This window comes from Salvelinus fontinalis, chromosome 23 (assembly GCF_029448725.1).
Source record: "Salvelinus fontinalis isolate EN_2023a chromosome 23, ASM2944872v1, whole genome shotgun sequence".
Lineage (NCBI taxonomy): Eukaryota > Metazoa > Chordata > Actinopteri > Salmoniformes > Salmonidae > Salvelinus > Salvelinus fontinalis.
This window is the reverse complement of record NC_074687.1, coordinates 15,492,829-15,517,129: the sequence shown is the minus strand read 5'-3', so window position 1 is coordinate 15,517,129 and position 24,301 is coordinate 15,492,829. Positions and strand designations below refer to the sequence as shown.

At 43.0% G+C, this 24,301-nt stretch overlaps 1 protein-coding gene across 2 annotated transcripts in view; it reads left to right on the top strand.

Annotated features, from left to right (window-relative positions):
* The first annotated feature begins 214 nt into the window (after positions 1-214).
* LOC129820896 (interleukin-1 receptor type 1-like) overlaps positions 215-24,301 on the top strand; it is a 36,757-nt gene continuing 12,670 nt past the window's right edge. Inside the window, exons 1-7 of one of the 2 annotated variants that reach the window (XM_055877988.1) lie at positions 215-479; positions 17,045-17,122; positions 17,774-18,026; positions 19,631-19,814; positions 21,070-21,253; positions 21,509-21,571; positions 22,336-22,468. In XM_055877988.1, coding sequence (XP_055733963.1) covers positions 17,047-17,122; positions 17,774-18,026; positions 19,631-19,814; positions 21,070-21,253; positions 21,509-21,571; positions 22,336-22,468 — 893 coding nt within the window. In that variant the 5' untranslated portion in view covers positions 215-479; positions 17,045-17,046. Of the gene's footprint in view, positions 480-8,011; positions 8,088-17,044; positions 17,123-17,773; positions 18,027-19,630; positions 19,815-21,069; positions 21,254-21,508; positions 21,572-22,335; positions 22,469-24,301 lie in introns of those variants that run through there. The other variant, XM_055877989.1, reaches the window with a different exon arrangement.

The following is a 24,301-nucleotide window of genomic DNA, read 5'->3' as shown; positions in this document are numbered from 1 at the left end:
ATGGAATGAGATTTACCCTGCTGTCTGCCTATTGTTCTCTCTCCCTCCCTCTGTACTTCTCTATGTGCCTATAGTTTTATAATAGCAATATAACAAATAACACACAGATAGGCGTGTGTCTCCCCTTCTTGGTGGAATCATGCCAGATTCCAAGTCCCTCCCTGCCGTGTTGCACAACACTGCATTCTTTGCTTTTGAGCAGAAAGGTTTCCTAAGATCCAGAGGAAATTGTAACACATTCGCCCAGAAACAGCCCCAGACTACAGAAGAACTTCTGTTTGGGAAAACAATGTTTTTGGGCATGTCTGATGCTTTTTAAATATATATTCTTCAATATAGCCTTTAGGTTAAAATTGAAGATGGTGTTTTTACAGTCGTTTACTAGACAAAGTACACGGGGAAACCTGTTTAATAGAAAAGGAATGTGACATGGACTTCAAGCTGTTCGGATAAGGCGTGGAACCAGAACTAAACTTCAGGTATGCAAACTTTTCCGCTCTGTATCAGGCGGATAGGGAGGGATACCGTGGCACAGATCAGTCAATATGTCACTCTCTTTTCTGGTGGTGTTACATAGTGTGTCCATGTATAGTGTTTTCAATGTATTTGTGTAGTATCCTATCTGTGGTTGGTTGAAATTGTTTGTGTTGGTTTTATAACATTTAGGTTGGACTATTTCCCTTGAGGACAGCAATGCTATGTAAAAATCAAACCAAAATGAGGGAAGAGAATGAGGGAAAATTGGTGGTTGCATTTCCCCCCACCCATGTACTTACCACAGTGTGTGTGTGTTAACCGGAGCGTCACCGGGGAACCCAAGAGCAGACTTAGATGAGGAAACAGGGATGACATTTATTGTTACACAGAGAGATATGGAGTGCAGATCTGGGGAAGCTCGGATGTGTTGGAGAAAAACCAGATGTGGAGACTGAGGTGGAGTTGGCTGAGTAGAACAGGGTAAACAGATCCTGAGGGGAATCCAAGGTAGTGGTGGTGAGTAAAATCCAGAGCAAGGTAGTTGGGTGGTGAGATGTGGAACAGGAGACAAGACCCAGAGACAGAGCGGTAACTACAATGAGAGGATAAACGGTGTCAGGCAGGGAAACGGGCACAGCAGAGAGACAGGATCTTGAGTAATCATAAATGGCTAGAATAATAACTGACTGAGCAGAGATTACGATCTGGCAGAGTGGAAGTGGCAGGACTGAGTATTTGTAGAGGTCTTGATTATGGAACGAGTTGCAGCTGATAGGGATTTGCTCTGACTCCAGCACACCCGTCTCCCCCCCCCCCCCCACGGGCACAACCTGGTGCACGACCCGGCATGTCTGGGTGTGAGGTATGAAAATCCTGTACGGGGGATCCAGAATGTGACGACGGGGCACCCGGCTGCGCTCCTCAGGCCCATATCCCTCCCAGTCCACCAGACACTGGCAACCGGAATCACAACGGCGCACATCCAAAAGCCGCCAGACGGTGTAGGCAGGATGGTTGTCGATGAGCTGAGAGGGTGGAGGAGCAGCTGCAGGAGGACAGTGGACTGGAGCAGACTGGTGTAATTAAGGACACATGGAAGGTGGGGTAAATTTTGAGAGAGTCTGGGAGTTTCAGATGCACCGCAGAGGGGTTTATGACACGAACAATGTCAATGGGGCCAATGAAACGGGGAACTAGTTTTTTGGAAACGACTTTCAAGGGCAAGTCCTTAGATGAAAGCCATACCCTTTGGCCTGGAGTGTAGACTGGGGCTGAAGCACGACGACAGTTAGCTTGGGATTGGTTTCTGGCGGAGGAACGAAGAAGAGTAGCCCGGGCCTTCCTCCAGGTGCAATGACAACGGCTCATGTGGTCCTGGGCTGAGGGCACCGCTACATCAACCTCTTGGGCAGGGAACAAGGAAGGTTGGTAACCCAGAGCACACTCAAAGGGTGATATACCTGATGAGGGTGTTGTGGGCATATTCCAGCTAGGGTAGCTGAGCACTCCAGGTGGAAGGGTTAGCCGAAGTCACACAGCTTAGGGCAGTTTCCAACTCCTGGTTGGCCTGCTCGTTCTAGCCGTTGGTCTGGGGGTGATATCCAGACGAAAGGCTAACATTAATACCCAGAGCTGTGTAGAAGGCTCTCCATACCTGGCATGTAAACTGGGGTCCTCTGTCAGAAACAATGTCAATAGGGATGCCATGCAGCCGCAAAACATGGAATACCAGCAGGTTTGCAGTTTTCCGGGAGGAAGGAAGCTTGGAGAGGGGAATGAAGTGAGCAGCTTTGGAAAATCGGTCAACAACAGTTACCATTCGATGGGGGAAGGCCATTGACAAAGTCCAGAGCTATATGTGACCGGGGCGACTGGGTATGGGAAGAGGGCAAAGCAGACCAGATGTAGGTTTGGTGGAGGTTTTGTTCTGGGCACAGACCAAGCAGGCTGAGATTAATTCCAAAGCATCTTTATCCAAGGTGGGCCACCAAAATCCCTGACGCAGAAAGGCGACAGTCCGGTTCATGCCAGGGTGACAGGTGAGGTGAGTAGAATGGGCCCATTGAAGAACATCAGAACGAACTGAATCTGGCACAAACATAGCCTTACAAGGACCCTTTCTAGGATCAGGCTGGTTCAGCTGAGCCTGACGAACACGGGACTCAACCTCCCAGAAGACAGCAGCAACAATGCAGGAGGAAGGCATAATGGTTTCTGGCTCGGAACCTGTGTTGTCAGCGGTGAACTGATGGGAGAGGGCGTCAGGGTTGGTATTCTTAGATTCGGGGTGATAAGTGAGTGTGAAGTTGAATCTTCCAAAAAACAATGTCCTCCTGGCCTGCGGAGAGTTCAGACGTTTGGCGGTCTGGATTTAGGCTTAATTTTTGTGATCCGTCCACACAATGAAGGGAAGAACCATACCCTCTAACCAGTGATGCCACTCCTCAAGAGCCAACTTAACATCCAGAAGTTCCCGGTTACCTATGTCAAAATTTCTCTCTGCAGGGGAGAGCTTGTGGGACAAGAAGGCACAAGGATGGAGCTTCTGATCCAAGGGAGAACATTGAGACACGACTACACCTACTCCGTTGTCGGAAGCCTCAGAAGTGAAAGCGGTGCTTCACACCGCAGAAGTGAAGCGGTGCTTGAGTTCCTGGAACGCTGCCTCTGCTGCAGGGGACCAGTGGAATGGAGTGGAAGTGGAGGTAAAAGGAGCTGCCAAACGACTGTAGTCACGGATGAACTGTCTATAAAAATTGGCAAACCCCAGGAAACGCTGTAACTGCTTCAGATTAGCGGGTACAGGCCACTCTGTGACTGCCCTAACCTTGGCAGGGTCCGTTGGTAGCTGTCCTTGAGCAATAATGTAACCCAAGAAGGACACAGGAAACATGAAACTCGCATTTCTCCGCCTTAACAAACAAACAGCTTATTCTTCAACAGCCTTTGGAGAACTTGGTGGACGTGTTGCTTTTGAGCCTCAAGGCCCTTCGAAAAAATAAGAATGTCATCCACATAGACAAAAACAAAATCGCCCAATGACATCCCTCAGGACATCATTAACCAGGCTCTGAAAAACAGCAGGGGCGTTAGTGAGACCAAAAGGCATGACCAAATACTCTGAATGTCCAAGTGACGTGTTGAACGCCGTTATCCACTCGTCCCCTTCTCTAATGCAGACAAGGTGGTAAGCATTCCGGAGGTCCAGTTTAGTAAACACTGTGGCCCCATGGAGGGGGGCAAAAGCAGCACTGATGAGAGGCAAGGGATACTTGTTCCTGACAGTGATACTATTCAACCCACGGAAGTCTATGCATGGCCTGTGACCCATCTTTTTTGTTAACAAAGAAAAACCCAGCTCCCACTGGAGAGGAAGGCCTGACATGTCCGACAGCCAGGGAGTCCTGGATGTATTCTTCCATGGCCTGTTGCTCGGGGCGAGAGAGGTTAAACAACCTGCTATTAGGAAGAGGAGCTCCAGGCTGAAGCTCAATAGCACAGTCGTACGGCCGATGAGGCAGCAGAGATGGGGTGTGGTGCTTACTGAATACAGGAGCTAGACTGTGATACTCAGGAGGAACAGAAGACAGGTCTGGAGGTTGAGGAATGGACTGGGGTGCAGACAAGGCAGGTGGAAGGGCAGAATGTAGACAATTGGAATGACAAAATGTACTCCAAGTAGTTACCCTCCCAGTGGATCAGTCAATCTGTGGGTTGTGTGGTTTTAACCATGGATGACCCAGAACCAGGGGAGTAAGGACTGTTGATTATGTGGAAACGGATCTTTCCAGAGAGACGCAGGATAACAGCAACAGTTCTCTCCAAAACCCGGAAGAGTAGCTTTCCATTGAGAGCGTTGGCATCCAGAGGTGAAGCGAGTGAAACTGTGTCCAAAACCAACTGCTTAACAACCCCTCGGTCCAGAAAGCTCTCGTCAGCGCCTGAATCGATGAGCGCTGACAGAGGAAAATCCTGGCTCTGCCACACAAGGTTGGCCTCAAGCAGGGGTCTGGGAGATGATGGGCAGGAGATTTGGCTCAACAGTATATCCCCCACTACTGCTGAGCCCCCTCTTTTGCTGGACACGGGGAACAAGTGGAGACCAGGTGACCAACCTGGCCACAATAGACCGCTCCTAGTACTGAAATGCCGCTGCCTCTCCTCTGGAGATAGACGGGTCCGGCCTCGCTGCATGGGTTCAGGGTTAGAACACGTCTGGAGATGTGATGCAGTCTGATAAAGAGAGCAAGGCACGGAAGCAGATGTTATGGGACATGCAACCCTACCTCCCCTCTCCCTCCAACGCTCACGGAGACAGTTGTCAATGTGGATAGTCAGAGAAATGAGAAATGATATACCAAGCCCTCCGCATTGTTTCATGATGTTGGAGGCGCACGGTGATGCTGTATGGAGCTCGAATTGGTCTCTGCATGCCTCCAGAGGCTCCACAATTGAGTCACACCCTCCCTAAGGAGCCTCCGACCACATTTTCGGATCAGGCAAAATTGGCTTTGATTATTCACACTTCTGAGTCAATACATGTTAGAATCACCTTTGGCAGCGATTACAGCTGTCAGTCTTTCTGGGTAAGTCTCTAAAAGCTTTGCACACCTGGATTGTACAATATTTTCACAGTATTCATTTTTAAATTCTTCAAGCTCTGTTAAGTTGGTTGTTGATCATTGCTAGACAGCCATTTTCAAGTCTTTCAATAGTTTTTCAAGAAGATTTAAGTCAAAACTGTAACTAGGCCACTCATGAACATTCAATGTCGTCTTGGTAAGCAACTCCACTGTATATTTGGCCTTTTGTTTGTTTTAGGTTATTGTCCTGTTGAGATTTGCAATCATCTTCCAGTTGGAAAGCAGACTGAGCCAGGTTTTCCTCTAGGATTTTGCCTGTGCTTAACTCTATTCCTTTTTCTTTATTTTTTTCACTTTTACCTCCTTTTCCTCCCTAATTTAATGATATCCAATTGGTAGTTACAGTCTTGTCTCATCGCTGCAACTCCCCTACGGACTCGGGAGATGCGAAAGTGGAGAGCCATGCATCCTCTGAAACACAACCCTGCCAAGCCGCACTGCTTCTTGACACATTGCTTGCTTAACCCGAAAGCCAGTTGCACCAATGTGTCGGAGGAAACACTATCCAGCTGGCGACTGAAGTCAGCTTGCAGACGCCCGGCCCACCACAAGGAGTCGCTAGAGTGCGATGGGACAAGGAAATCCCAGCCGGCCAAACCCTCCCCTAACCCAGACATGCTGAGCCAATTGTGCGCCGCCTCATGGGTCTCCCGGTCACGGCCGGCTGTGACACAGCCTGGGATCGAACGTGAGTCTGTAGTGACGCCTTTAGACCGCTGCGCCACTCGGGAGGCCTATTCCTTTTCTTTTTATCCTAAAAGAACTCCCTAGTCCTTGTCGATGACAAGCATACCCATAACATGATGAAACTACCACCATGCTTGAAAATATGAAGAGTGGTATTTGTATTCTGTACAGGCTTCCTTCTTGTCACTGTCATTTAGGTTAGTATTGTGGAGTAACTACAATGTTGTTGATCCATTCTCAGTTTTCTATCACAGCCATTAAACTCTGTAATTCATGGTGAAATCCCTTAGTGGTTTCCTTCCTCTACAGCAACTGAGTTAGGAAGGACTGGGTGTATTGTAGTGATTGGGTATATTGGTACACCATCCAAAGTGAAATTAATAACTTCACCATGTTCAAAAGGATATTCAATGTCTACTTTAATGTCTAACAATAGGTTCCCTTCTTTGCGAGGCACTGGAAAACCTCCCTGGTCTTTGTGGTTGAATCTGTGTTTGAAGTTCACTGCTCGACTGAGGGTCCTTACAGATGATTGTATGTGTGGGGTACCAGTGATGTAAAGTACTCAAGTAAAAATACTTTTAAGTACTACTTAACTAGTTTTTTGGGGTATCTGTACTTTACTTAACTATTTCTATTTTTTATTACTTTTTCTTTTACTCCACTACATTTCTAAATAAAATAATGTACTTTTTACTCCTTACATTTTCCCTGACACCCAAAGTACTCATTACATTTTGAATGCTTAGCAAAACAGGCAAATGGTCTAATTCACGCACTTATCAAGAGAACATCCCTGGTCATCCCTACTGCCTCTGATCTGGCACGCTCAATAAACACAAATGCTTCGTTTGTAAATTATGTCTGAGTGTTGAACTGTGACCCTGGCTATCTGTACATTTAAAAAACAAGAAAATGGTGTTGTCCGGTTTGCTTAATATAAGATATTTTAAATTATTTATACTTTTACTTTTGATACTTAAGTAAATATAAACCAAATACTTTTAGACTTTTACTCAAGTAGTATGTTACTGGGTGACTTTTACTTTTACTTGAGTAATTTTCTTTTAAGGTATCTTTACTTTTACTCAAGTATGAAAATTGGGTACTTTTTCCACCACTGTTGGGTACAGAGATGAGGTAGTCATTCAAAAATGATCTTAAACACTATTATTGCCACAGTGAGTCCATGCAAGTTATTATGTGACCTGTTAGGCAAATCTTTACTCCTGAACTTATTTAGGCTTGCCATAACAAAGAGGTTGAATAGTTATTGACTCAAGATATTTCAGCTTTCCATTTTTTTATACATTTGTAAAGATGTCTAAAAACATGATTCACTTTGACATTATGGGGTATTGTGTGTAGGCCAGTGACCTAAATCTCAGTTTAATCCATTTTAAATTCAGGCTGTATGTAACACAACAAAATGTGGAAAAAGTCAAGGGGTGTGAATAATTTCTGAAGGCACTGTAACCCACAGCATACTGTAATTATTAAACTTCACCATGCTTAAAGAGATATTCAATGTCTGATTTGTTATTGTTACCCATCTACCAATCACTGCCCTTCTTTATGAGGCTTTCGAAAAGCTCCCTGGTCTTTGCAGTTGAATCTGTGCTTGAAATTCAATACTTGACTGAGAGGCCTTAGAGATGTTGTATGTCAACCCCTATTATTTCACACAGAGTGAGTCCATGTAATTTCTTATGTGATTTGTTGAGCAATTTGACTCCTGAACTAATTTAGGCTTGGCTCAACAAAGGGGCTGAATAGTTATGCAATGACTATATTTTAGTTATGAATTTTGTAGATTTTTTTTATTTTTTTTTTATATTCCACTTTGACATTATAGAGTATTTGTATAGATTGACAAAAAAAGACAATTAAATACATTTTTGTCCCACTTTGTGATCCAAGGGGTCTGAATAGTTTTGCAAGGCACTAAGAGTAAAACGTTATGGATTTTAAAATGGTCCAGCAGCTATGTCATAAGGCTCACCTGGCTACCAAGAAGCAACTCCACGGTTGGGCCACTTGTGGTCACTCAACTGCACTAGCTTTTTACCTAGTCCCCAGCATGCAGCTCTGCCTAGAGGCCCTCTAATGGTTTAAAATTAATTTGTAGTCCATGTGATGCAGCTACTGTGTTATCATTGGTTGAGCTTCATCCCAGGACCTCCTGCTGAGGTCGAGTCAGGCTTCCTCTCTAGGCTGGACTCCTAAAGAGAACACACTCTTTTGCAACCGGTCCTGTGTGGATCCCTGCAGTGTGGATAGGTGAGGACATTCACATTGTTTTTGTGACTGAAAAGTCATATGTAAAAAAAGAATGCTACTAAATTATCCTGCGTAGGTTAACTAGTGATAACTACAGAATATAACTTGAACCATTTGTTTCTTGCAAGATTAATATTCTTTAAGATTTCAGGATTTGAGGAACTCCCTCATGATGTTGTAACTCTTACCACAAACGGCACGCTTCCTGTTGTCATTATTTTGCTTGGAGAGCATTGTTCAGAAGGCGTGGACACCCTCCACAAATTAATTTTTCAATCAGGCATTTGTGCTCTGTGTGCAAGTGACAGAAATATTAGCCTTATCTTACCATGTGCTTTGCTATAGTGCTAAGAATGTGTTAGTGGTTGCTAGTTTGTGCTTTGTATGTTCATGGAGTAAGAAGCATGGGCCATGCACGTGTTCCATGCACTTGTGCAAAGTTGTGGCCTTGTTTGATGATCTGATGAGCAACCTGCTAAAACCTGCTTTAACTGTCAACCCCAGGAGTGGAATTTCTGGAATTGTCTAGTGGTGTGTGTGGTTGACATAGGAGTATAGTGTTGACTAGGATTCAATCAGTTAGTTTACTTTTTTGTTGTATCTTTTGCAACGTGTTGATGTTCTTCTTGATGTTGTTTTGTGAGTTGTGTTTTTTCTTGTTTTGTAGTCTGCTGTGCTTCCCCCCAGACTAAATCTGCTCATTGTTTTAGTCAATCACATCTCTAATGTAATTTATCAGATTTATTGTGAGATGTCAGATATGCGTAATTATATGAAGCCAGTGTGGGAGAGAAATCTCCATTCACTTTCACCTCTGCCAGATCTGGTGATCGTCCACTAATGAAATGATTATAACTGTACTCGTCTCACCAGAGAGCTTTCCCACCATCCATTTCAATAGGCAGACATCGTTACTGTAGTAAGTGAAAGGGGGATACCTAGTCAGTTGTCCAACTGAATGTATTCAACTGAAATGTGTCTTCCACATTTAACCCGACCCCTCTGAATCAGAGAGGTGTGGGGGGCTGCCTTAAAACAACATCCACGTCTTCGGCGCCTGGGGAACAGTGGGTTGACTGCCTTGCTCAGGGGCAGAACGGCAGATTTTTACCTTGTCAGCTCGGGGATTCGATCCAGCAACCTTTCGGTTACTGGCCCAACGCTCTAACCACTAGAACTGAAGACGTTAACTGGCCATTTCTTTGGGATATGAAGGCCATTGGGAGTGATCACCAAGCTTCTGACAGTCTGTCACATTGAGTTGACTTCCATCATCTCAATATCTGGATATTCCCACGTGACCCTTCTGTCTCTCTGATCCAATCATGATAATGGTTGATACATGAAGACGAATCTCTCTCTCCAAAAAATCTGTGTTTACCCCCAGATACATTGAAACAACACAGTGAGGTACAGTAAACATACTGTAGGTGAGAGTGCTTGCTGTCAATGATCCACACCTTGTAGCAGGGCGTGTGCCCAATGTGAACAAGCCAATGCGTATGTCGCGGCTGTAGATTCTTTGCAGGTATGTTCTGGTAACAGTATAATTATTCTCAATGAGCCTTTTGTCACAGTAGAATGACACCCTTTTAGATTAGCCTATTCATGTCTGATCAAATACACGTCAGCATACTTGCTCCTATTTCTGAGCAAACGTTTCATCTGCAAACTGCTTAATCTTTTAGGTTATCTAGAATGACTCACAGGCAACTGAGACATTGCCCTCTGGTGACAGTTTTAAATCACAGCTAGTACAATATCTTCATACACTACAGTATTCATAAACACTCTTCATGCAACACAATCCTTCACATATGCATATGTAATTGTCTCTAGAAACCCAGTTTTGGTTAACATTTTAAGAGTAGATCACGAGGGTGTTGTTTACAGGTGTTGTGTATAGATTGTTTATATGTTGTTTAAAGGTTGTGTACACATGTTGTGTAGAGGCTGTCTACAGATGTTGTGTAGTTTTTCTGTATGTGTGTTGTGTAGAGGTTGTGTAGTGGTTATGTACACATGCTGTGTAGAGTTTTGGTACTCTGGCAGATGCAAGAGGGTTCATGCTCCCTTTTTTGTTGACATTTCTCCTAACTTTGACCCCAAAAACGGACGGTAAAAAGTCCAACTATGTTGTGTTTGTTTGGACAAACAGCACCACTTACTGTGTACCCAGAGTTAACTAAACTAAATAGCCCTGCAATGACCGTTTGTCGTTATGTAATCACACATTTCATAAATGTGTTCAGTTAGGGGCTCTTGCAACACCACAGCAGGTACGTTTTACCATGTAGGCATGTTCTGTTCTACACCTGGGGCTTGTTCAGTAGGATCTTTAAAAAAAAAATGCATTGGCAGTTATTACCTGATCTTGCCCAAAAATAACACACATTTTTGTTGTCTGTTACAAAACATTATGTTACGCTATGTCCTACCGAACACAACAGTGGGTGTTTTTGGAGGGGTTGGAAATGGCCATGAAAGTTGAGTCTACAACTGGATATGTCTTAATCCGTAGTGGAACCAAACACCTTCAGTCAAATAAAGAAGCAAAACAAGACAGAACTCGTTCAGACAAGGTTTCTGATGGTTAGTGAGTCACAGCCCTTGGCCCCTGTATCCTGCATGTCCCTCCTACGCCTAGTCCTATCCTCTCTCTTCCCACGCTCCTCTCTGTCTGTGCCTCTCCCAGCCAGCACTGTCTTTACCCCCTCCTCCTCCTTCTCCTCTTCCCACTCCAGGCTCTAGAACTAGCTCTGTCAATTTCTCTCATTTGGATCTTTATTAAATCAACTTGACCAGGGTTCCCCAACTGGCAGCCGCAGGCCGAATTTGGGCCACGAGTGGTTTTATTCGGCCCCCTAAGTTTTCAAAAAAATATTAAAAATACAATTACATAAAAGACTGTAAAAACACCAGGAAATGAGCTCCAAGTGATTTTAATTCAATAAATCTCTTCCCAAGTATTCCCACACATAATAGAGAGACAAGTGATCGTATTCAAATGTAAGCAAGGTTAGAAATAATTATGTTTTAGTCAAACACTAGATCTGTTTAGGGCTTCTTGCAGTCAATATGCAGTAATTATACACTGTGTCAGAATGTGTGCGTACCGGTAGCGAAGTCAGGTGCAGGAGAGCAGAGATCTGTGAACAGGCGCACACTTTATTTAGGCAAAAGTGCAAAACGCACAAAACAGTCACAAGAATGATGTTTAACAATAAACATCTTTGTGAAAAAATAACACGGAAAAAACAAGCCAGTCTGGCGCGTCAACAATACACACGTAACACAAACTATCGTACACAAAGACATGATGGGGAACAGAGGAATAAATACATGTACATTGATTGGGGAATGAAAACCAGGTGTGCAGGGAACAAGACAAAACAAATGGATACAAAAATGGAGAGGTGATGGCTAGAAAGCCGGTGACGTCGACCGCCGAACGCCGCCCGAACAAGGAGAGGAGCCGACTTCGGCGGAAGTCGTGACACACTGGGTGGTTTGAGCCCTGAATGCTGATTAGCTGACAGCCGTGGCATATCAATCCGTATACCACGGGTATGACAAAACATTTATTTGTACTGCTGTAATTATGTTGGTAACCAGTTTATAATAGCAATAAGGCACCTCGGGTTAGTAGTGTATGGCCAATATACCACGGCTAAGGGCTGTATCCAGGCACTTCGTTGTTTTGTATATATGAACAGCCCTTAGCCGTGTTATATTGGCCATATAGCACACACCCTCGGGCCTTATTGCTGAATTATGTTCCGCCAACTATTCGCTCAAGAAAAAAATCGTCCCGCGGCTGAATCTAGTTGATCTCTGAATTAGACTTTTCCTGTCTTTTGATTTTATTTCCCATGTTTTGATTTTTATACATTTCTCATTCTATCCCCGTTTTTTGCAAAACCAAGACTGCTAGGTGGTTCTACTTCAACATGTTTTCAGTTGTATTTCCTCTCTCTACACTAGGTGTACTGGAATACTGGAACTCCTCTTTTTTCTTTGATACTAATCTAACCTGATAACTTTTATCAATCATATTTCTCTCTGTTTGTTGCACAATTCATTTTCATTCATTCTCAGTCTGTGTACACCTTTTGCTATTTATATCTTTCTATCAGTTAGCTGTAATATCTCTATTAGTGTGTTTTCCTGTGGTTGTGCTGAGAGGTAGATAGGGAAGAGAAAGCACTTCCTGTATGGCACCACCAATCATTGTGGTTGACACCCCGCCAATCAGATTCAGGCACCTACTACCACTCTTGTTTCCACATCCTGTAGTGCAGGGTTCGGCAACTAGATTCAGCCGCAGGCAGGTTTTTCTTGGAGAGGATGGTCGGGGGGCCAGAACATAATTATAGTAATTTGTACAATGCAAATTGACCCAAACTAAGCCCAAAAAGAGATTATATTTGAAAATAACTATAATTTCATACCTTGATTACATTGAGACACAATCACATCCCATTGGGCAAAGATGTCAGTTCAACGTCTAGTTTTGATTTATATTTGGTTGAGTTGCCAACTAGCATGAATTCAATGTGAAATCAACCAAAAATGGCACCATGTCATTGGATTTATGTAGTAAAAGTTGGCAAAAAAAAATTGTTTTAATTCCCAAACTAATTCCTTTAGTTGCAGAATTTACATGTGATATCACATTACAAGTGGATATACAGTGGGGCAAAGAAGTATTTAGTCAGTCACCAATTGTGCAAGTTCTCCCACTTAAAAAGATGGGAGAGGCCTGTAATGTTCATCATAGGTACACTTCAACTATGACAGACAAAATGAGAAAAAAAAATCCAGAAAATCACATTGTAGGATTTTTAATGAATTTATTTGCAAATTATGGTGGAAAATAAGTATTTGGTCACCTACAAACAAGCAAGATTTCTGGCTCTCACAGACCTGTAACTTCTTCTTTAAGAGGCTCCTCTGTCCTCCACTCGTTACCTGTATTAATGGCACCTGTTTGAACTTGTTATCAGTATAAAAGACATCTGTCCACATCCTCAAATAGTCACACTCCAAACTCCACTATGGCCAAGACCAAAGAGCTGTCAAAGGACACCAGAAACAAAATTGTAGACCTGCACCAGGCTGGGAAGACTGAATCTGAAATAGGTAAGCAGCTTGGTTTGAAGAAATCAACTGTGAGAACAATTATTAGGAAATGGAAGACACACAAGACCACTTATAATCTCCCTCGATCTGGGGCTCCACGCAAGATCTCACCCAGTGGGGTCAAAATGATCACAAGAATGGTGAGCAAAAATCCCAGAACCACACGGGGGGACCTAGTGAATGACCTGCAGAGAGCTGGGACCAAAGTAACAAAGCCTACCATCAGTAACACACTACGCCGCCAGGGACTCAAATCCTGCAGTGCAAGACGTGTCCCCCTGCTTAAGCCAGTACATGTCCAGGCCCGTCTGAAGTTTGCTAGAGAGCATTTGGATGATCAAGAAGAAGATTGGGAGAATGTCATATGGTCAGATGAAACCAAAATAGAACATTTTGGTAAAAACTCAACTCGTCGTGTTTGGAGGACAAAGAATGCTGAGTTGCATCCAAAGAACACCATACCTACTGTGAAGCATGGGGGTGGAAACATCATGCTTTGGGGCTGTTTTTCTGCAAAGGAACCAGGACGACTGATCCATGTAAAGGAAAGAATGAATGGGGCCATGTAGCGTGAGATTTTGAGTGAAAACCTCCTTCCATCAGCAAGGGCATTGAAGATGAAACGTGGCTGGGTCTTTCAGCATGACAATGATCCCAAACACACCACCCGGGCAACGAAGGAGTGGCTTCGTAAGAAGCATTTCAAGGTCCTGGAGTGGCCTAGCCAGTCTCCAGATCTCAACCCCATAAAAAATCTTTGGAGGGAGTTGAAAGTCCGTGTTGCCCAGCAACAGCCCCAAAACATCACTGCTCTAGAGGAGATCTGCATGGAGGAATGGGCCAAAATACCAGCAACAGTGTGTGAAAACCTTGTGAAGACTTACAGAAAACATTTGACCTCTGTCATTGCCAACAAAGGGTATATAACAAAGTATTGAGATAAACTTTTGTTATTGACCAAATACTTATTTTCCACCATAATTTGCAAATAAATTCATATAAAATCCTACAATGTGATTTTCTGGATTTTTTCCCCTCATTTTGTCTGTCATAGTTGAAGTGTACCTATGATGAAAATTACAGGCCTCTCTCATCTTTTTAAGTGGGAGAACTTGCACAATTGGTGGCTGACTAAATACTTTTTTGCCCCACTGTAAGTAGTATGACACCTCATTAGTTGATAACTTAGTTGTTATAACACCTGGCTTACAGTTATACAGTTAAATACCACTGTGAAGTGTGTCTGTCAGATAGTATGAAATGCCTGTCAACCAACCATTTCCCCTTAAAAACTTCTCTATGATAGGGGCAGCATTTGGAATTTTGGATGAAAAGTGTGCCCAAATTAAATTGCCTCCTACTCATGCCCAGAAACTAAGATATGCATATTCTTAGTAGATTTGGATAGAAAACACTCTGAATTTTCTAAAACTGTTTGAATCATGTCTGTGACTTTAACAGAACGTATTTGGCAGGCGAAACCCCGTGGACAAACCATTCAGAATTATTATTTTTTGAGGTCACTCTCTTTTCAATGAGTTTATAATGGGAATCCAGATTTCTAAGGGACCTTCTTGCAGTTCCTATCGCTTCCACTGGATGTCAACAGTCTTTAGAAATTGGTTGAGGTTTTTCCTAAGTAACACTGTTCAGAATGAGGCTCGAGGGAAGTTTACTCTTTGTTAGAGGCGCGTTACACAGAGGCTCGCTACATGTTGTTTTCCTCCGGTATTGAACACAGATCATCCCGTCTTCAATTTTATTGATTATTTACGTTAAAAAATACCTAAAGTTGTATTACAAAAGTAGTTTGTTTGGAAAAATGTTTGGACAAAGCTTACAGGTAACTTTTGAGATATTTTGTAGTCAAGTTGCGCAAGTTGGAACCGGTGTTTTTCTGGATCAAACGCGCCAAATAAATTGACATTTTGGATAACTCACGTAAACTCGTACATCGCCTTGGTCCGTACAATTGCCCTTATTTTAGCGCCCCAAAAACGTAATACTTCCAGATCAACTGTAATGTCAATACCATTGTAAAGCACAATTTCTCCCCTTTCCAACAGAATCAATTACATGACCTAAACGCTGCCCGTTTCTGCATAATTCAAGCAGGCAATGAGCCCCGGCGGGTCTTTTTAAAAATGGCGAGTGGGGAAGCGAAACCAATGAGTGATAGTGAGAAGGATAGATGTTGTGTGGGAAAATAGCTTTTTTTCACTCGATCTGTCCAACTTATCACCTTATCGCCTCTAAAAAATGTAAATAAAACACTATAAAGAGTTTATATAATGTGTCATTACATACCTATTTGAAAAAAATTACTAGGTATCCCCCCTTACCCCCGTCACTGTCCATTTCTTGTTTTTAAACGATGAGAGAAGTGCTACACCTGGTGGAGAGAGATTGTAAGACAGAAATAGTTGCTTTATGCGTGCTGTACGTTACGACATGACACGTCACGATGTAACGGAGGTTTGTTTTTTCAACTTTTCTCCAATACTATAGAGCCATTACCATGTCGATCAACACTTGAATAGAAACCTAGTTCACACCCCCGATTTTGAAGTCAACACAGTCGCTACAGTCCCATTAGTTTTCTTTGTAGCCTCGTTTGAATGTTGCGGTTGCGCACATTTGTACGGAATGGGGTGAGTTTATGTTAAATATCGAAGTAATTAATCGAACAAAAGGACCATTTGTGATGTTTATGGGAAATATTGGAGTGCCAACAGAAGAACCTCGTCAAAGGTAAGGCATGAAATATATCTGTATTTCTGCATTTTGAGTCGCGCCTGGAGGGTTGAAATATGATGGTCTGTGTTTGTTTGCTTGGGTGCTATCCTCAGATAATAGCATCGTTTGCTTTCGCCGTAAAGCATTTTTGTAATCTGACACGTTGGATGGATTCACAACAAGTGTAGCTTTAATTTGGTATATTGAATATGTGATTTCATCAGTTTAATTGTTATAGTAATTTATTTGAATTTGGCGCTCTGCATTTCCACTGGATGGTGGCCAGTTGGGACGCTAGCGTCCCACATATCCCAGAGAGGTTTTAACAAAGTGTCAAGCTTGTGTTATAGAAGGGGATTGAAATGTACTATATAGTCAAGTCATGTAGTGAGTCAATCTAGACCAGCTGGGATCAGGCAGTTAAGCTTTCATAACCTTGACTGACCTCATGACTCTTAGGCCACACACTATCATCACTCCAGGGCTGGCCAACCCTTCTCCTGGACAGCTACTGGGAATGCAGGATTTTGCTTTAACCCTGCTATAACACACATGATTCAACTAATCAACGTCCTATTGAGCAGCTAGTAAAATCAGGTGCTGCAGGGTAACACTCCAGGGTGGGGGTTGCTGACCCCTGCTGATCATTTTCTCTCTTGGTTTTTGTTATTTTATGTCTTAGCATTACTCATTCAGTTACCGGCAGAGCCCTGGAGACGTCCCCAGTCAGTTAGTCAGCCAGTCTTCCTGTGGTGGACTGGGGAATGTGTCTGTCCCTCTAGGCATGAGGTATTATCCTGCCTGCCTGCCTTGCCGTGGTGACTCCTGTAGTCAAATATGATTCGTTTTCCATAAAGGCCTGCCCCAGATTGCCTGTGGCGTGTTTGTGTAAGAGATTCAGTTGACAAGTGAGGTATTCAGTGGAAGGTCGGGAAGCGGAATGATACTTTTTTGTGTGCGATCATTTCACTTTTTTTGAACAGTGTTATGATGTGTCCTGTTGGATTCTGTTAGTTTGTTTGAGCTTATTGTTCACTGTTGCTTTGGTAATGAGTGTTCCCTATGTCTCTCTGTTTCAGCTATGGATTGGAGTCAGATGTTGCAGATCTTCCTCTTCTCACTCCTCTGTCTCACTGGCAGCTCCAAGGCTGTAGGAGGTAGGTAGGACACACTTTACCAAAGACTTCCAGTCAGCCATCAATCAATCAATCAAGCAGTAGTTATGAGGACAGCTAGAAGCATGGTTTGAATTACCAAAACTGGCTCAATTCAATTTAACAGCCCTAACTATAATCTGAAACATGGCCCTTCACTTCGGGATAACTCAACTTTGACCTCTGGTGGGCGTTGATGGAATTAGTCTTTGATACAGCGGCCGTGCAAATATAGTATCTGTGTGCACTTTTATTTGTGTGCTAAAACAGGTACTCCCAAACTCGGTGATGGGGCCCGCTATGGGTGCACGTTTTGGTTTTTGCTCAAGCACTACACAGCTGATTCAAATAACCACCTCACCATCAAGCTTAGATTATTTGAATTAGCTGTGTAGTGCTTGGGCAAAATACAAAACGAGCACCCGGGGGAGGGGGCAGAACCCTGTTATAAAAGGTTTCAAGCACAGATATTTTTGATGAGACCCTCTCTGTACAAAATCTATACTTACATGACATCTATACTTACATGACACACATAATTGCATAATTTACAAAACCACATTTATTGTGTGCGCATCCACATTCCACAAGGGAGGGCTCAAATAGTCTCTGTGCCACATGTTTGTCTTCACTCTATGTACTCTTTGTGTACAGAGCTCTGTAAGGACTATGGACGAGAGTTTGAGCGGGTCTTTTCAGTCCCGGGTGATGCCGCCATGTTGACATCCACCCTGTTGGCCCCCAACGTGTTCAACTATGACACCGTCCCCTATAACATCTCATGGTACGACCCAAGAACTGGGAGAAAGCTGACCAGTGAGACGGGAAAAACATTGGTGCAGGGGAAGATACTGTGGATGTTTAACATCGAGATGGACGATGCTGGGGACTATGTCTGTGTTGTGAGGTAGGATATATACACTACATGACCAAAAGTATGTGGACACGTGCTGGTCAAACATCTCATTCCAAAATCATGGGCATTAATATGGAGTTCGTCCCCCCCTTTTCTGCTATAGCAGCCTCTACTCTTCTGGGAAGGCTTTCCACTAGATGTTGGAACCTTTCTGCGGGGACTTGCTTCCATTCAGCCACAAGAGCATTAGTGAGGTCAGCACTGATGTTGGGTGATTAGGCCTTGCTCACCATTGGCGTTCCAATTCATCCCAATGGTGTCCGATGGGGGTGAGGTCAGGGCACTGTGCAGGCCAGTCAAGTTCTTCCACACCGATCTCGACAAACCATTTCTGTATGGACCTCGCTTTCTGTACGGGGGAATTGTCATGCTGAAACAGGAAAGAGCCTTCCCCAAACTGTTGCCACAGAGTTGGAAGCACAGAATCATCTAGAATGGCATTGTATCCTGTAGCGTTAAGATTTCCCTTCACTGGAACTAAGGGGCCTAGCCCGAACCATTAAAAACAGCCCCAGACCATTATTTCTCCTCCACCAAACTTTACCGTTGGCACTACATTGGGGCATGTAGCGTTATCCTGGCATCCGCCAAACCCAGATTCGTCCGTCTGACTGCCAGATGGTGAAGAGTGATTCATCACTTCAGAGAATGCGTTTCCACTGCTCCAGAGTCCGATGGCGGCAAGTTTTACACCACTCCAGCGACGCTTGGCATTGCATATAGTGAATTTAGGCTGCATTTCATGAAGCTCCCGACTATCACGACTCAGGATATGACCCAGAGGCAGACACAGGAGGCAGATTGTTATAATAAACATTCTGAGAACCAAACTAAGGGGCAGGCAAAGGGCAGGCAGAGGTTCGTAATCCAAGGCAGTGTCAATCAAGGACAAACGGCAGGCAGGCTCAGGACAGGCAGAAAAGTCAGAACCGGGAAGACTAGAAAACAAGAACTTGAGAAACGGAAAACACTCTGCTAAGACCTGACAAAACAACACGAACAGACAAACAGAAACCACATGTATAAATACACAGGGGATAATGGGGAAGAATAGGAGACTCCTGGTGCGGCGTGGAGATAGGCACAAGACAGGTGAAACAGATCAGGGTGTGACACCGACAAACAGTTATTGTGCTGACATTGCAGAGGCAGTTTGGAAATCGGTAGTGAGTGTTGCAACCGAAGACAGACGATTTACGAGCTTCAGCACTCCGCGGTACCGTTCTGTGAGCTTGTCTGGCCGACTAATTCGCGGCTGAGCCGTTGTTGCTCCTAGACATTTCCACAAACTGACTTGTTGGAATCTTATGATGGTGCCACATTGAAAGTCACTGAGCTCTTTAGTAAGGCTATTTTACTGCCAATGTTTGTCTGGAAATTGCATGGCTGTGTGCTCGATTTTATACACCTGTCAACAATGGGTGTGGCGGAAATAGCCGAATCCACTAATTTGAAGGGGTGTCCACATACTTTTGTGTGTGTGTGTGTGTGTGTGTGTGTGTGTGTGTGTGTGTGTGTGTGTGTGTGTGTGTGTGTGTGTGTGTGTGTGGTACAGTACAGTGCTGTAAATATTGCCTGCTATCTTGGATGAACAGAACTCCCTCCCAGTGCTACAAGCAGGCTACCTTACTGATTGTGAACCAGAACAACCCAGAAGAATGCGGTCGACCACAGAATGAGGTTGAACAGGTCCTGACCAATACAGCCAGCGCTTTCCTGTCCTGCCCATTGAGTGACCAGATCAGGAAAGTGGACAATTACTCCATCCAGTGGTACAAGGTGAGTCCTATATGGTAAACAGATGGGAGGGAGAATGTTGAGGGGAACCAGGAGGCCTGACAGTGATGGAAAGTTTGTCTCTTTGTATTCTTCATTTATCTTTAAAGCTATAGGAATGTAGGGTGACTACATGTGAGAGAATGTTCCATCAAATATACACTTTTTACATTGTTCTAACACATTTACATCAAATTATTCTCATAGAAGGCTTACTGTAGGTCTTCTTGGGTAAGACATTATCTTAACTGTAATATTGTATATTTAGTATTACTAGGGTAATTCTTGAATTTTGACCAAAAAAGTAAAAAAATGTTAGTTCAAAGTTAAAAAAATGTTAAATGTTTAAACGTATTTTGATACATCTTCCCATTCTAAATCAACTAATATGGCAGCGTGATGACTTAAAATGTTTTATCATTATGATAACTTTGTGCCACCAGTAGGACTAGTAACACCAATGATAGTAAAACCAATTACAAATGTTTGGTTATTGAGGATTTTCTGAAATGGAGGCCACAGATGCTCAAATCTAAGGTCATTAACCCTTTAAAAAAATAATTTCAAATTTGATATGATTAATAATTTTGCTCACAATTAAATTTCCCTTCATTGAAGTTGAGTAACAACAATTACACATTGTATTTAGACACAGTTTTCCTATGCAATCCTCAAATGTATCACATACTAAAAGGGTGTGATTTGCTAATAATTTTCTTTAATATAGACCCTTCCCCAAATAACAGCCACTGGAGGGAATGCTCAAGGTCCTTTATGTACTGTATATCATTGTAATGAGTGATTTTCAAGGCGTTAACTCCAATGACATAAAACTTAGGGACATACATTATACTATATAAAAAAGGCGTTTTAATATACTTTTATTGATCTATAGAATATATGAAAAACCTTTATTCACTTTCTAGAATTCAAAATAATAGATATCTCTAAATCCCCAAAATATATCACTAGAAACCACTACTGGGACGAGACAATTTGCTTACCCTAAGTACTTTAAACAATGCATAAACAACGTTTTTGCAGTATAAATGACTTGCATTATGGTTTATTATTGATGAACAGTTCAATAAACAAAAACATGTATGATGTGGTGTAACTAACTATTTGTCATTTTAAAGTGTTTTTCATGGTTGCAAATGCAAGGGATGCAAATGCCACCGTATTTTCAAGAAAGACCCATGAGCCGTATTCCATTTCCATTACCTTTCAGTGTGCATTTCTACTTGAAATCTTTCAGGGATGCGAACGCATTGTGGAAGATGACCCATTGTGGCACAGGTTTACCTATGTCAGTGATGGCCAGAGACTCTTAGTAGCTCAAGTTAGCCCTGAAGACCATGGGTTCTACACTTGCACCATGACCTTTGACCTGGAAGGGCTCAGCGGCAGGATTTCAGAGACCTTTGTGGGTACGGTGAAAAGTGAGTACTGTTGGCACAGCTCATAGAAGTTGCACCTAACCACAGATCTGGGATCAGATTATTACCATATACCCACAATCCTTAACCTAGCCATTACATAGATATCTGACCCTGTATACGGGGTTATGGGCAACTTCATGATTTCATACAGGCTGCTTTGCTCAGAGCTTAGAAGTGGTTGTTTTCTATAGGGTCAGGTGACTGCATATTTTTGTGTCTGTTTATAATGTTAATGAATCATTGTCATAATTTCAGAGGACTATTGCCTTGTCCCCAAAGTGGTTGAACCTGCTAATAAGATAATCAAAGCAGATTTGGGTAAGACACTATGGAACATGTACTGTGTGTGTGTGTGTGCATGTGCATGTGCATGCTCCTACTATATCTGTATGACTTCTATATCAGAATCACCTTTATTTGACAAGTACATTAACATATACTCCGAATTTTACTTGATGATGCGGTGCTGCTAGTGATAGACAACATTTAGAGACAGAATGCAGACAAGAGTTTACACAAAGTTTACATAATTACACTGAGTGTACAAAACATGAGGAACACCTCCCTAATATTGAGTTGCACCTCCAACATTTTGCCCTCAGAACAGCCTCAATTCGTAGGGGCATGGACTCTACAAGTTGTCGCAAGTGTTCCACAGGGATGCTGGCCCATGTTGACTCCAATGATTCGCACAGTTGTGTCAAGTTGGTTGGATGTCCTTTGGGTGGTGGACCATTCTTGATACACACGATCCCCCTGATCAAATGCACTTAAATCTTTTGTCTTGCCCATTCACCCTCTGAATGGCACACATACACAATCAATGTCTCAATTGTCTCAGGGCTTGAAAATAGTTATTTAACCTGTCTCCTACCCTTCATCTACACTGATTGAAGTGGATTTAACAGGAGATATCAATAAGGATCATAGCTTTCACTTGGATTCACCTGGTCAGGCTATGTCATGGAAAGAGCAGGTGTTCTTAATATTTTGTACACTCAGTCTATATACAACTAGTTGGGTCCTTTGTACACATTATTTAATGTATGAACTTTACAAAGAATTCAATGTTTTCCCCCTAGGCTCTTCCTTCAGTAAGATGTGTCGGGTGTTTGTGCTGAGTGTGGGGGGACAATGCGCGGATTTGATTTGGATAGCTAGAGATGACTTTATTCCCGAAAATGTCTCAGAGCGCGTCTTTCAGGAATCACAAAGGTAGGTTGAGACAGCAGCATCACAACACATACTGTAATACTTCTATATACCTGTATTCTGTGTCATTCAGATGGATGTTCTACTGTATAGTATAAAAACTGTTGGTATCGTATCAAGGATATACCATTAAGATCAAGATGGGATCCATATCCCTGAATACAAACAGTCTAAAGCTAGATTTCCATTCAATTAGTGACATATAATCATGCAAATATAAAAAAATCTGCATAAAAACAATATGCACAGAAAAAACACTTTTGCGGTTAAGTTCCCATGTACCAAATAAAAAATATATATGAAATGGGTTTCCATCGCATTTTCAACTCTACCGATGGTTTTATCAAAAAAACTGTTGCGATATATAGCTAACTTTTCCAATCTGGTTTTGGCACATACTCTCTAGACAACAGTTTGCTGATAAAGTAGACAGGTTATATGATGAGATATAAATAATAGCAAAATCATTTTATTTGATAATTGGCAGCCAAGCAAATTATGATAATGCCCCTTTAGTGTAAGAGCTGTTTGAAAAGACCACCTGAAATTTCAGCCTGTTTTGGTGGTATGGAGTTTTCGCCTGCCTGGTGACATCACCAGGCGGTAAATTAGTTAATAGACCAATAAGAGAGTGAGTTCTCGGCTACCAAGTGGCACAGCGGTCTAAGGCACTGCATCGCAGTGCTTGAGGCGTCACTACAGACCCGGGTTAGATCCCAGGCTGTGTCGCAGCCGGCCATGACCGGGAGACCCATGAGGCGGTGCACAATTGGCCCAGCGTCGCCTGGGTTTGGCAGGCTGGGATGTCCTTGACCCATCGCACTCTAGCGACTACTTGTAGCGGGCCGGGCGCATGCGCTATGATTTGCTCAGCTGAACTCGGATTGATAATTATTTTATTTATTTTACCAAGGGAGGCCAAATGCATCAATCAATCGAATGCTACGGCGGCAACATGTTATACTCTTTTGGTCAAGACAGCATCAGATACATGGGCTACACATACTGAGACAGAGGAGCGCGTTTCCCTAGCTTGGATGATTTCTCCGGTGAGATTCAGCCACTTGCGAATTTAACAGAAAATTATAAAAACACAGACGAAGACGAATAATTGATAATTCGATTTTTTTTATTGGTCAAATATTTGGGGAAACATGGTTTTCCTTGGCATCCATGAATACACACCACTGCTTTCCATGTTTTTATCAGGATAAGGTAAGACCCAGATGCAGACCGTGTCGAAGTAACAATGTTTATTACAGCAACAGAGGCAAAGGTACAGGGGGGCAGGCAGGCTCAGTGTCAGGGGCAGGGAGAGTGGTCAGGCGGGCGGGTTCAGGGTCAGGACAGGCAAGGGTCATAAACTATGAGGGCGAGAAAAAGAGAGGCTGGGGAAAAAACAGGAGCTGACAGGACAAACGCTGGTAAGCTTGACAAACAAGACGAACTGGCAACAGACAGAGAATACAGGTATAAATAGACAGGGGATAATGGGGAAGATGTGCGACACCTGGAGGGGGGTGGAGACAATTGCAAAGACAGGTGAAACAGATCAGGGTGTGACAGCTTTTCCACATTGTGGTGGTAGGCCTACAACATAACATATACTCGTGTGATTCCAAGTTTACTTCCATATGGTTGTTATTATATAAATATTAGCGCATAATCTGTTTCCACCGGCCTTTCTTGCATAATTAATTTGACAGACAAAACGATCCCACCATGTCAAACGAACCAATTGTCTGTCGACATTTATGAAATTGAGCCGACTTTGATTTCTTGTTTCCATCAGCCCTGTTGTAACTTTTTTTATGCGTCAAGAAATGGTTGGATGGA